Source organism: Cervus elaphus, chromosome X (assembly GCF_910594005.1).
Source record: "Cervus elaphus chromosome X, mCerEla1.1, whole genome shotgun sequence".
NCBI lineage: Eukaryota > Metazoa > Chordata > Mammalia > Artiodactyla > Cervidae > Cervus > Cervus elaphus.
In genome coordinates, this window is record NC_057848.1 from 136,884,673 (window position 1) to 136,898,064 (window position 13,392).

Sequence of the window (13,392 nt, forward strand, 5' to 3'; positions counted from 1 at the left end):
AATTTTTTCCCTTTGATGTTAATAAAACATCTTGGACATGCAATAAAATGTTTAAATCATGTATTTCTCCAACAGAATTAAAACCTTTCCAAAAACACCTTATAGCAGGGAGCAATCATTGTGAATATATATTTTATCTGTAAAATTGTTTGTATTAATATAGAGCCCTTCCTCAGACTAGATTTGCAACAAGAGTGTGCTAAGTTTTCCCATAAAATGAAGAACTACCTTATTCACATGTCAGATCTGACCTTTTATCTCAGTTTTTGCTGAACGAGAGAGAATTCTCTCTTATAAGAGTTAGCTCTCTGAGTCCCCAAAGTTTACTATATATAACAGGGTGGCACCCTATGCTGCCTACCTGGCGTTTCTTCCATGGCAAGTGTATTAGGTAGAAGAATGTCTTCCAAACATTTATTCCACACCAGAACCTCAGAATGTGACCTTTTACAAATATTTTTATTTATTTGTCTGTGTCGGGTCTTAGTTGCATGCTCAGGATCTTAATTTTGAGAGAGTCATTTCCTAGGCAGGTTGATAAGAAGTCTACGGGTCCCCAAGGAGAGAGAGGTCTGGGATATTCAAGGAGGAAGAAAGGACAAACTTTTTTACTTTTTTTCCTCTACATTCCTTAGGATTATATAACAATAATGTATCCTGCTTGAGGACAGTCTTTGGATTAAACCCTCTGGCTAATTCTGTTATCTTAAAATATAAATTATGGGAGTAGGTCTGGTCTTTACAAGGATGTATCCTGCCTGAGGACGATCTTTGGATTAAACCTTCTGGCCAACTCTGTTATCTTAAAATGTAAATTATGGGAGTAGGTCTGGTGAGGTCTTTACAACCTCCAGACATTCTTTTGATTCATTGGAGAGTATATAACTCCATTGCTATCACTAGCAAAGGGGGTACTCTTTTGCCCCCTTCTGATGCCTATGTCAGAAGCTTTCTCTATCTCCTTTATACTTTAATAAAACTTTATTACACAAAAGCTCTGAGCGATCCAGCCTCGTCTCTGGCCCCGGATTGAATTCGTCTCCTCCGGAGGCCAAGAATCCCGCGTCTTATCGTTCAGCAACAACCTTTCAGTTTCAGTATGTGAGATCTTTTATTGCAGGCCACAGTCTCTATAGTTGCGGTGTGCAGGCTCCAGAGCATGTGGGCTCACTAGTAGAGGCTTATTTGCTCCGAGGCATGTGGGATCTTAGTTCCCTGACCAGGGATCAAACCCATGTACCCTGCACTGCTAGGTGGATTCTTAACCACTGGACCACCAGGAAAGTCCTAGAATGTGACCTTTTTTTAGAAGTAGGGTCTTTGCAAATGTACGTAGTTAAAAGGAGGTCATACTGGGCTCCAAAATCACTGCAGATGGTGACTGCAGCCATGAAATTAAAAGACGCTTATTCCTTGGAAGAAAAGCTATGACCAACCTAGACAGCATATTAAAAAGTAGAGACTTTACTTTGCCAACAAAGGTCCATCTAGTCAAAGCTATGGTTTTTTCCAGTAGTCATGCATGGATGTGAGAGTTGGACCAAAATGAAAGCTGAGCACCAAAGAATTAATGCTTTTTAACTGTGGTGTTAGAGAAGACCTCTTGAGAGTCCCTTCGACTGCAAGGAAATCCAACCAGTCCATCCTAAAGGAAATCAGTCCTGAATATTCATTGGAAGGACTGATGCTGAAGCTGAAACTCCAATACTTTGGCCACCTGATGCAAAGATCTGAATTATTGGAAAAGACCCTGATGCTGGGAAAGATTGAAGGCGGAAGGAGAAGGGGACAGCTGAGGATGAAATGACTGGATGGCATCACTGACTCAATGGACATGAATTTGTGTAAGCTCTGGGTGTTGGTGATAGACAGGGAGGCCTGGTGTGCTGCAGTCCATGGGGTTGGTTGCAAAGAGTCAGACACGACTGAGCAAATAACAGAACTGATACTGGATTAGGGTTGGTCTAAGTTTAATATAACTGCTATCCTCATAAGAAGAGGAACATGTGGACAGAGAAAATGGGCCTAAATTAAGAATGATGGAGGCAGAGGCTGGAGTGATGCAGCCACAAGGAAAGGAATGCCTGAAGTTACCGGAAGTGGGAAAGAGACAAGGACGGATCCTCCCCTAGAGGTATTGTGAGTTGTGTGTATGTGTGGTGGTGGTGGGGTGTGGTCCTGCCAGCACTTGGATTTTGGACTTCTAGCCTCCAGAGCTGTGAGAGAATACATTTCTGTTGTTTTAAGCCGCTCAGTTTGTGGGAATTTGTTATGGCAGTCCTGGGAGATTAAGGCAGCAGGGTATATTGACTCGAACTGGTTCAGCAAGAACACAAGGGGAAAGTATTTTCTTTTGCCTTGTTTGTTGCATTTGGTTTTGGCAAGATGCGGCGGACAATGCTGGTGCTCTACCCAGAGGCCCTCAGAGGACCCCGATCTGCATCTTTTGCCCCCTCTCCCCTTTTCAGTGTGCTTTTAAATATACTTATTTATTTATTTTTAGTTTTGGCTGTACTGGGTCTTCATTGCTACACCAGGGCTTTCTCTAGTTGCCATGAGTGGGGGCTACTCCCTAGTTGTGGTGTGCAGGCTTCTAGAGCATGGGCTTCAGGAGTTGCCGTTCGTGGGCTTAGTTGCTCAATGGCATGTGGATCTTCCCTGACCAGGGATCGAACCTGTGTCCCCTGTATTGGCAGGCAGATTCTTAACCACTGGACCACCAGGGAAGTCCCCATCAGTGTGCTTTTAATACCTAACACTCAGCTCTTCTTTAGGAGATGGCCCTCTGACTTCCCAGCTGCTCTTCCTGCCAAAGTGGGAAGCTGCTATATTGGGCACAGAGAGCTCATCCTGGTGCTCTGTGACAACCTAGAGGGGTGGGATGGGGTGGGGGTGAGGTTCAGGAGGGAGGGGAACATATGTGTACTTGTGGCTGATTCACATTGTTGTATGGCAGAAGCCAGCCCATATTGTAAAGCAATTATCTTCCAATTATATATAAAAAAAAGAATCCAAAGATAAAATCTGAAACTAGTAAAAAACAAAGAAAAAAAGTTCCAGAGGATTCACCACCCACCTCTCCACACTGCCCTTGACCAATGACTGGTTCCAAGGATAAAAGCCCATCCTCCCTGTCTCAGGTTGGGACAACAGTGGGGCATAACCTTCACTCCAGAGCTCGCCTGTTGGATCAGCCTGAAGCACTGTGCCTGACATGGCATTTGGGTGACCAGATCACTCTAGTTTGCCTGCGGCCTTCCTGGTTTTAGCACTGATAGTCCCATGTCCCTAGAAATCCCTTAGTCAATCTCAAACTCAAGAAGCAGAAGCAGAGAGTGAGTTTCAGGCCTCACACACTCACCTCTGAATGTCTTAGGTTATCAGAGGGAACTATGGCAGTGACCACTGAGATAACAGCAAACACATGCTCAGCCAGAAACACATTGGTGCACAATATTATAAATCATCGTCCTTTAATGGAAAGGTCAGTTCTGTCCTTTGTTTCTGCAATGGCTTCTATTTAGGGGCATTTTCCTTCCAAAAGATTCCTGATCAGAAATCATAACTAATAAGAAATGTAACAAAAAAATTTAGTAGAGATGGGTTATGTAAAAGGTTCTGTGGGGATCGCTCAGAACTGGTTTGTGTATGAGTCACTTGTAGGATTAGTTTTTATCTTCTAAAAGGCCTACACATTCTGTATGAGGCTAGGAGTATCTTTTTTTTAATTTTTTTGAAGTTTAGTTGATTTACAATGTGTTAATTTCTGCTACACAGCAAGGAGACTCCATTATATATAAAAAGAACATACATACACATATGTAAACATATAATGTACATATTCTTTTCCATTCTGGTTTATCACAGGGTAGCAAATATATTTCCCTGTGCTGGACAATAGGACCTTATTGTGTAGCCATCCTATATATACTAGTTTGCATCTATTAATCCTATACTCGAAGCTGGGAGTATTGTAACATAGGGCATCTCTTAGGAGGATCTGCACTTTTTTATTTTAGTGTATTTATTTATGGACTTATGTAATTATGTACATAGAACATTTACATGTTAAGAAATTTAAACCATATAAAAGGATATATTGCAGAAATAAAGTCTCCCTCCTACCTCTAACCTTGAACCTCCCAGCTTCACTTCTCACAGACAACAATTATTACTAGTTTCTTGTATATCAAAAGGGTTACTTTGGACCTATAAAAGAAGGCACGTTCCCATTCCCATACATCCTGTGAGAGATTTACAGCAGGATAGGAAGTAGGGTGGGTCAGCTTCACAGCCAGGATTCAGATTTAAAAGACTGAAGGACCCTTGGATTTGAGTTTTGAAACACTAAGCTGATGCAGACGCCATCACTGTGTCCTTCACATTAGATTGAATTTTTTTTCACCAAACTGTAATATTCGAACAATGACAGCATCTTCCCCATGCCTTGAGATTTCTAGGCTGTCTGGATTTCATTATTTTCTTCAGCCTTTGTGGTAGCAATACACAAGAAAGCCAGTCATCATAATGGCTGGTTTCAGGGCATTCAAAGGGATAATTCAGACATGCTTTTAACACAGAAACTCACAAGATGAAAGGCATCAGCCAAGATTATCTCTTTTTGTAGAGATGGGAAATTGGACACTCAAGAGGCCAGATAGCTATTATAGTAGGGACAGCAACATAACCTAAATTTTGTGGCCTCAACTGTGCTCTCCTTGAATGGAAGAGAGGTTTGTTTTTCACTAGGTAATTGTATCTGGGAATGATTTCAAAGGGGGGTTAGTTTCAAGGCAGAAAGTTTCCCTACCTTTGGGGTAGCCACCTGAAGGTGCATCCCGAATTTCGCCGCACTCATCATGATGGAGTGCAGGATGTTATTCCCATCCCCAATCCAGCTGAGGGTAAGGCCTTTCAGAGAGCCATAGTGTTCCTGAAAGGCAAAGGATGGAAGAAATTACATCCAGGAGAAAATCCACTTCTGTGAAACAATTGTTAGAGCTACTATAAAAGAAACAGTCCACATCTCAATTTTAAATGCTTTGTTGGAATGAAAAAACTACTTTTTTTTGCATTATACAGAGCAATTTGATAACATGAAGGTACAATCACCAAAAAGAAGTCCTGATCACCAAAAAATATCCTAATATCTTAAGCCAAGACATCATATGAACATATGAAGACTCATATTTTCATATATCGCAAATCTGAATCTTTGTTGCATTTGTTCTTTCATTCAACAAATTGAGAACCATCTATGTCCAGACACTGTCCTTGGCCCTGGAGATATAACAATGAACAAAGGAGACAAAAACCTCTGCCTTAATGAAGCTTATACTTGTTGGAATAAGAGAGGGGAAATACAGTGCACCTAGAACAATATAGCATGGGTATTGAGAATGTTCCTGTTTATATAGCTGAAAAACCATTAATATACTTGATTTCTTATGGATATTGACATGGACAGTTAAAGTATGAACACATGCTTGGAAATCATAAATACAAACACCAAGATAAAATGTCTTTGAGGGGTTGGAGGAAATGGGATCAAAGATAGTTACACAGCGGACTTTAAAGCTACCTGTAATATTTTTTGGCCACGCTGCATGGGATTGCAGGATCTTCGTTCCCTGACCAGGGATTGAACCTGGTGGAACTCCAGTGGAACCCTGGAGTCTTAACCACCAGACCACCAGGGAAGTCCCTGTAATATTTTACTTAAAAACAAAAAATTCTAAAGTAAGACTTGCCAAAACTGCATAATGGGCACGTGAGTGTTTGTTTTACTTTTCTTGAAGTGTCTGTAGGTTTCATATATTGTATACATTTATATAAAGAGATTTAAATGTAAGTGTAAAGATTTTAAGATTTTTAAAAGAGAAAGGCTAACTAATTTGGAGATCACAAATTAGTTAAGTGGTTAAGCTAGGATGTAAATCCAGGTCCATCTGATTTAAATTCCATGCTCTTAGCAAGCTGCTATTTATTCATTCAACTCCTACTTTGAGCATGTCTGTTATGAAGGCATTGCACCAGGTCCTGCAGGGGACAATATGATGAATAGAACATTTCACTGTCCCTCATGAATATATAAACTAGTAATGATGAAACCCCAGAAAGAAGCATTAAATTATCTGGCATATATGTAAAGCCATACCTACAAACAGCTGCTTGGTGTCTAACATAGTATATCCTCTCTGCATTCATCTTATCTTCATCACCAAAGAGTTTCATTTTGAGTTTAACCTCACATTTACATGTGTGTAGCATATTCAAATGAGGAGTAAGGTGGACCTGTCCAGTTTGCTCTGTCTCCCAGAATAGTTCATAGATGCAGAAACCATGGTTGTTAGGATTCCCAGTGGCAAGACTATGTAGATTGGCTGTGGCAAACCCAACAGGATGAATCTTTCGAAGTTATTCAGGTTCATAATTTGAAGGGACATGGCTAAATCTGCACCTCCATTCTATGAATTCTGCATGCTCTTAACTCCAGTCTTAAGCAGTTTATTAAAATAATAGCAAATGGCCTTTTTCTTGGAAAGTGATTTAGTAATTGGCCATTTTGAATATTCAAAGCACTCTCCATCAGTCTTCACTCCCAAATCACAGAACCTGACATATTATGCATGACATAAAGATGTTTCCATTTTCTGGGCTCCAGCACTCCCTGTTCATCCACTGTGTTAAGTAAATATGGCACCCAAAAAGCAAAGGTTTGAGAACTGAAGTGTCTTCTAATCTGTTTTCAGTAATGCCCTATCTTCCTTGGATATCAAGTTGTACACATATGCTATGCATCTCTGCCAAGATGTTATTTGAAAACAAAACACCAATACCACAATTTAAATGCTTCCATTTAGAGCTACTTAGGAATTATTTATTGATTTTGCTCTTGTGTGAGGCAAAGAAGTAAGCCAACCTGGAGCGTGAGGTAATCAGCCAGGATCTGGATAGGGTGGTACAAATCCGACAACCCATTGACAATTGGAATGGATGCTTCTTTAGCCAGGATGTCCAGATCTGATTGTTTGTACACTCGCGCCAGCACAGCATCTGTCATGCTAGACAACACACTGTGGCAAACCAAGAAAAGATCATCCAAGTTGTAGGCTTAATAATTCCTTCTTAATTTAGGATCTTAAAGAGTCATAAGAAATGCTAATACATGAGAATTTTTACTGTTAAAACTACCTATCAACATGACAGGTTTAAAAGCTAATGATAAATATGTAGTCATTACAGAAGCCAGATGTTGTTCCCCTGATGTCTTAGCCAGTGACCCCTGATTTTAGTATTTTTTGTGGTGCTAAGAAGCCAATTGTGGGCTCGTCAATTGCAATGATGAACTATAATTGATATATGGCAGTTGGTAAAGTTGAAAGGGACAAGACCAAAGACAAGATATATAGAGAAAAGTTAATAAACTGGATTGTGGCATTTGGGATGGGGGACATCACCCCTCAAGTATGCAGTTTCACTATAAAATGGAAAGTAGCAGGGTGGCAACCATAGAGGTGCACACACAGAATGTTTTTCAAGAGAGAACCTTCTGGAAGGAGTGCCATTAGCTGACAGCGTCCAGCTGCTGCACCTTTGGGATCTGTCACAGCATTTCTGCCAAAGCCACACCCTCCCCAGCCTGTTCCCACCAAGGGCCAAGCACAGTGGGGTCCCCAGAGTTGGGCCATTCTGCCTGACATGGGACGTCTCTGTTGGGCAGCGAAGATGGATATAATTATTCTAATTTTATCACTGAAGGACCTGAAACACAAAGAAGTTTAGTAACTTGCCCCAGCTCACACAGCTAATTACATTGGAAGAACTCATCTTCAAACCAAAGTCAGTTTAATTTCAAAAATCCATGTTCTTACCATTATAATACATTGCCTCAAATGTGCAGATGATAAAAACCTGGAATGAGGATCTGGGATCCAGAGCTTAAGTTCTCTCCATGTGTCAGAGTGATGGTGGTCCCTCAGCTAAAGTTTTAGCCTTACAAAAATAACAGGGATGGCTTTTTGTTTAAAATCTTGCTTTTTTCATTATTATGTCTTATTTCTTATTAAAGGGAAACCCCACAGCAGAGGCTTCTAGTCATTTCAGTTTTAAGGAACTCTTTACAATGGCAAAAAAGGGAAAACTGCTCATGATAGTAGTTTTATTAAATATAGAGTCATTATTATAAGGTATCCTTATATCTTATAGGTTAGTTATTATAAGTTAGTCTTATAATAAGTTATTATTATAAGTTAATCTTATAATAAGTTATTATTATAAGGTAGACTTTGTAATTTTGACTCTCTAACTTACTAGCTGTGTGACCTTGGACATGTTATTTAATTTCTCTATAACTTGGTTTCTTCATCTGTAAAGCCATAATAATGGTATCTATCTCATTGTGGTATTGTGAGGGTTATATGAGATAACCTATATAAGATGCATAGTATGATGCCTTGTTCATGGTGAAAGATCAAAAAGTAGTTGATGATATTACCACGTCAAAAGAAAATGTATAAAAACTAAAGCTAGTATGTTAGTAAGTATTTCATGGATTTATATTTAAATCATCATATATTTGGAAAATTAATCCTTTTTATATGTCTGAGCAACAGACTGGTTCCAAATCAGGAAAAGAGTATGTCAAGGCTGTATATTGCCACCCTGCTTATTTAACTTATATGCAGAGTACATCATACGAAAGGCAGGGCTGGGTGAAGCACAAGCTGGAATCAAGATTCCTGGGAGAAATATCAATAACCTCAGATATGCAGATGACCCCACCCTTGTGGCACAAAGCAAAGAAGTAAAGAGCCTCTTGATGAAAATGAAAAAGGAGAGTGAAAAAGTTGGCTTAAAACTCAACATTCAGACAACTAAGATTATGGCATCCCATCCCATCACTTCATGGCAAATAGATGGGGAAACAATGGAAACAGTGACAGACTTTCTTTTCTTGGGCTCCAAAATCACTGCAGATGGTGACTGCAGCCATGAAATTAAAAGACGCTTATTCCTTGGAAGAAAAGCTATGACCAACCTAGACAGCATATTGAAAAGCAGAGACATTACTTTGCCAACAAAGGTCCATCTAGTCAAAGTTACGGTTTTTCCAGTAATCATGTATGGATGTGAGAGTTGGACTATAAAGAAAGCTGAGCACCAAAGAATGGATGCTTTTGAACGGTGGTGTCAGAGAAGACTCTTGTGAGTCCTTTGGACTGCAAGGAGATCCAACCAGTCCATCCTAAAGGAAATCAGTCCTGAATATTCATTGGAAGGACTGATGCTGAAGCTGAAACTCTAATACTTTGGCCACCTGATGCGAAGAGCTGACTCATTTGAAAAGACCCTGATGCTGGGAAAGATTGAAGGTGGGAGGAGAAGGGGATGACAGAGGATGAGATAGCTGGATGGCATCACCAACTCAATGGACATGAGTTTGTGTAAGCTCCGGGAGTTGGTGATGGATAGGGAGGCCTGGTGTGCTGCAGTCCATGGGGTCGTAAAGAGCTGGACACAACTGAACGACTGAACTGAACTGATATGTCCGAGACATTATTTACTCAGTCCATAGAAAACTGTTGGTGCTTATAAAATTCAAGCACCACTAAAAAAATTCCTTTCTCACAGGGATTAGATAATCAAAGATTAAAAATCATATTCCTGCAACAACATTTTCTAGACTTGGATTTATTTTTTCAGCTGAGATATGTGGCATGCGGAATCCTAGTTCTCCAACCAGAGATGGAACCCATGACCCCTGCAGTGGAAGTGCAGAGTCCTAACCACCGTAAGTCCTTGGACTCATATTTTTTTTTCATATTTTCATAATTTCTCATACCCATAGCTTCCAGATTTTCAGATTTCATGGATCAGCAAAATTTCTCAAGCCATATGGCAATCAACATAAGATTTCTAACTTTTTGTTTAGAAAACTAAGGACATGAGAAACAAACAAACATATAAAATATGTTAATATCTTCATTTTGTAAAAGAAGACATTTTAACAACAAAAAAAATGTGTGAATGACTTAATCTCAAAAATCATCCTTGAGCTTGAATTAATTTTGCTTTTTGAAATTGAGTCTATTGTCTATTTTCTCATTTTAAAACGTCTGATGAAAAATTCCTCTGGCAGGGCATCAGGGGAGGGGGTCAAGACTTGGAAACCAGTGCTCTGAGCTGTCTAAGCACATCATACATTGCAGTTTGAAAGAGGTGACTGAAAGAGCCACTTTAGAGTTTCTCCTGTGAAACAGGTGATATTTGTTGACTAAGGTCAGGATCTTTAATTTTTGCTGCATATGAAAGTCACCCAGAGAATTTCTTATACTCTTGAGGCCCAGGCCATAATCTCTATCAATTTTGTCAGAAAAATATAAACTCTAGAGGTGCAACCTACTGATCAGCATTTTTTAAGGCTTTCCTTAAAAATTTCCTTAAAAATTTTCCTTAAAAATTCCCAGGAAATCCCAGTGTGCAGCCAAGGTTAAGAACCAAAGCTGGAACCTCACTGCTCAAATAAACAGTATCAGCATCTAACCTGGGGCTTATTAGAACTGCAGAATCGCAGGCCCCACCCTGAATCAAAATCTGTATTTTAACATGGTTTCCAGGTGATTCATTTGCATTTTAAAGTTTGAGACTTCTTATAAAGAGGAAATTGATGCCACCATATTTTCAAAAGTACCATCCATTCTTTTCTTTGAAACCTAACCAGCCTCACCCCACTCCACAGAAATCAAGAGATCAAGAGATGGCAGCCCACAGTGACAGAGGACTTTGTCCACAATCTCATTGGCAGAGAATGCTTTCTAGTTTAGTTGAAAGAGAAAAGCATCTCAAATCCTGAAAAATGAATCATTTACTCTCTTCCATTAAGGCCTCCATCTTTAGAGCAACCACCTAGCTTGATCAATCTCATGCCCTAAGGCAATGGTTCCCAAACTTAGGTGTATATTAGAACTAAGTGAATAATAAACCACAGAGGTTCAAGCTCCTGAAATAGAGTAGACTGGGTCTTTGTACTTTTACCAAGTTCCCCAAGTAACTCAGATAACGTTCCAAAGTTTTTGAACCACAGTCCTAAGACATAGGCTATTATATTAAAGGAATTTTAGATCTTCTCCCCTTTTTTCAAGATCACAGTACAAATTTCCTTCACAGTACAGATATACTGACATTTCATACTACAGAATACAGGTTTTTTAACTCTACATTGGGAAAGTTATTTAGATTGTGGTAGATATCCCAATAAGGTCTATAATTATAAATAATTATCAATTTCCTTTTTCAGAAGAATTGGTTAATTTTATGATAGTTAAAATCCTATGAGAGAGCAGTAAAGGGGTGTTTGACCCCAAAGGACATCTTTAAATATGCATCACTTCCCTCAGTGTGTAGAGATCGGATTAAAAAAAAATCTGGATTAGCAGATTGCCCTTGACCTTCTGGAATCTCCCAGTCAGAAAAACTGATCTGACTTCCGTTGTAGTCTCTCAGATAGTTGTAGGGAGCTAGTACTGTGGGCTGCCAACCTCTTGGTTCATGAACTCTACAATGCCCTGTTTTGTAAATGTTATCTTAATCTCATAGTTGAGAAAACCAAGGCTTTTGAAAGCCTTGAAGTAATTACAGCAAGGTTAGGAAAGATTGAAGAAAGGTGAGGCTGACAAAGGGAAACACTGGGAGAGCAATTAGAGAAGTCAATGCCCTATACACTTGAAATTTTCAAGAATATTGAAAAAGGGCAGTTACTGTTCCCTGCCTTGAACAATCCCAAGAGTTCTGGAAGCAAAGAAGCCAACAGGCAAGCAGGTATTTACTTGCCCTGTTTATAACATGGACTTTGTATCCCTGGGACCTTTATGGTATAGTCTCATAGAATAGTGACCGGTCTGCTTTTTGAGGTTGCCCAACACCTCCTAGAACAGAGGTTCTTGACCTTGGCTGCACACTAGTATCACCTATGAAGCTGTATAAATGCTGATGCCATATTCAGCCCTTTGGAAGTTTAAACCAGAAGCTGTGGTGGGGGATTCACATCCATATTTGTGAAGCTCTCCAAGTTAGTCCAATCTACAGACAAGGCTGAGAACCATTGTCCTAGAAAACAGAGATAGTGAGGAGGTGGTAGGAGAGTGGGATACTCTGCTTCTGGGTGGAACAGTGGATCAGTGTAGAGGAAGAAAGTCTTGGTAGTGGCTGAACTCTCAGACTTTAAGAAAAGTAAGAGATAACAACACAATATGTTACGCTGGAAAGAACAAGATCTCATACACATAAAAGAAGTACAGTTGACCCTTGAACAACATGGGTTTGAATTGCAGAGGTCCACTTGTAAGTGCATCTTTTCAATAGTAAATACTGGAATATAGTACATGGTGGGTTGAATCCATGGATTCTGAGGAACCACAGATACAGAGGGTGGACTGTAAGTTATATGTGGATTAACTCCTGTGTTGCTCAGGGTCTGCTGTATCTTCCTTTCAGGTCAGTCACTACCAAGAGCAGTGCCATGGCAGGGGCAGTAGCTATAACCTTTTCTCCCCTCAACATTTGTAAGCATCCCTAGTGCCCAAATTTTGGTCTTAATATTGTGCTAGACCTAAAAAAGGAACCACAAACCAGAGGCTAGTTAATTCCATGTCCTTCGGCAGGATAAAATCAGTATAGTCAGTAACACCCTGTTGTTGCTAGGAAGCCAAAGATATTTTTAAAATAGCAGGGGCAGTGCTGAAAGGAAAAAGGACCAGCTTAACTGTTTGTCAAGTTGTGAGCGTTTATAGCAAAAGTCATTAAGTAAAGCAAGCTGTGCTTATAAAAAGGCCATGAAGCTCATAAGAAAAGAGTGAATATAAAGAAAATGTACAAAAATATAATTGTAATGTCAAAGAAGGATGACTATTACCATTACATTTAAATGTATTTACTCAAGTAAGTAGGAAAATGCTTATATGTAACTGTATAGATACAGATAGATATTTTGTGGGTTTTTGTTAAGTATATTTCTGTTCATAAAGTATAGATATCTGCCATTTTTAGTGTGTGTAAACCACAAATAATTAAGACAACTTAGAAGTCAAATTGTCCCAGAAATAGTAGAAGCTATCACATGAATGGAAAATCCCCATCAGCATTTGCAGTCTTACATGAAGTGATGTAGAAGAAGAATCCTGCAGCTAACTAGCACCTGTTGTCATACACAATTTCCAATTAGAAAGATGATATAACCACTTATTCCAAAATAAATATTTAGTTTACTGTCCTGACGAAGAAATCTAAATTTTCAAACTCACTTTCCTGTCACTCTGGGAGTGAAACCTCTTGGTGACCCAATTAATTCTAAAACAATGCCAATCATTGTTTTATATTAAAATACTGAAACCA

The 13,392-nt window shown here is 39.4% G+C and overlaps 1 protein-coding gene across 1 annotated transcript in view; it reads right to left on the reverse strand.

Annotated features, from left to right (window-relative positions):
• OTC (ornithine transcarbamylase) overlaps positions 1-13,392 on the reverse strand; it is a 66,524-nt gene that overhangs the window by 12,397 nt on the left and 40,735 nt on the right. The window contains exons 5-6 of the mRNA XM_043897710.1: positions 6,923-7,076; positions 4,811-4,933 (exon numbers count right to left, since the gene is read on the reverse strand). Coding sequence (XP_043753645.1) covers positions 4,811-4,933; positions 6,923-7,076 — 277 coding nt within the window. The remainder of the gene's footprint in view (positions 1-4,810; positions 4,934-6,922; positions 7,077-13,392) is intronic.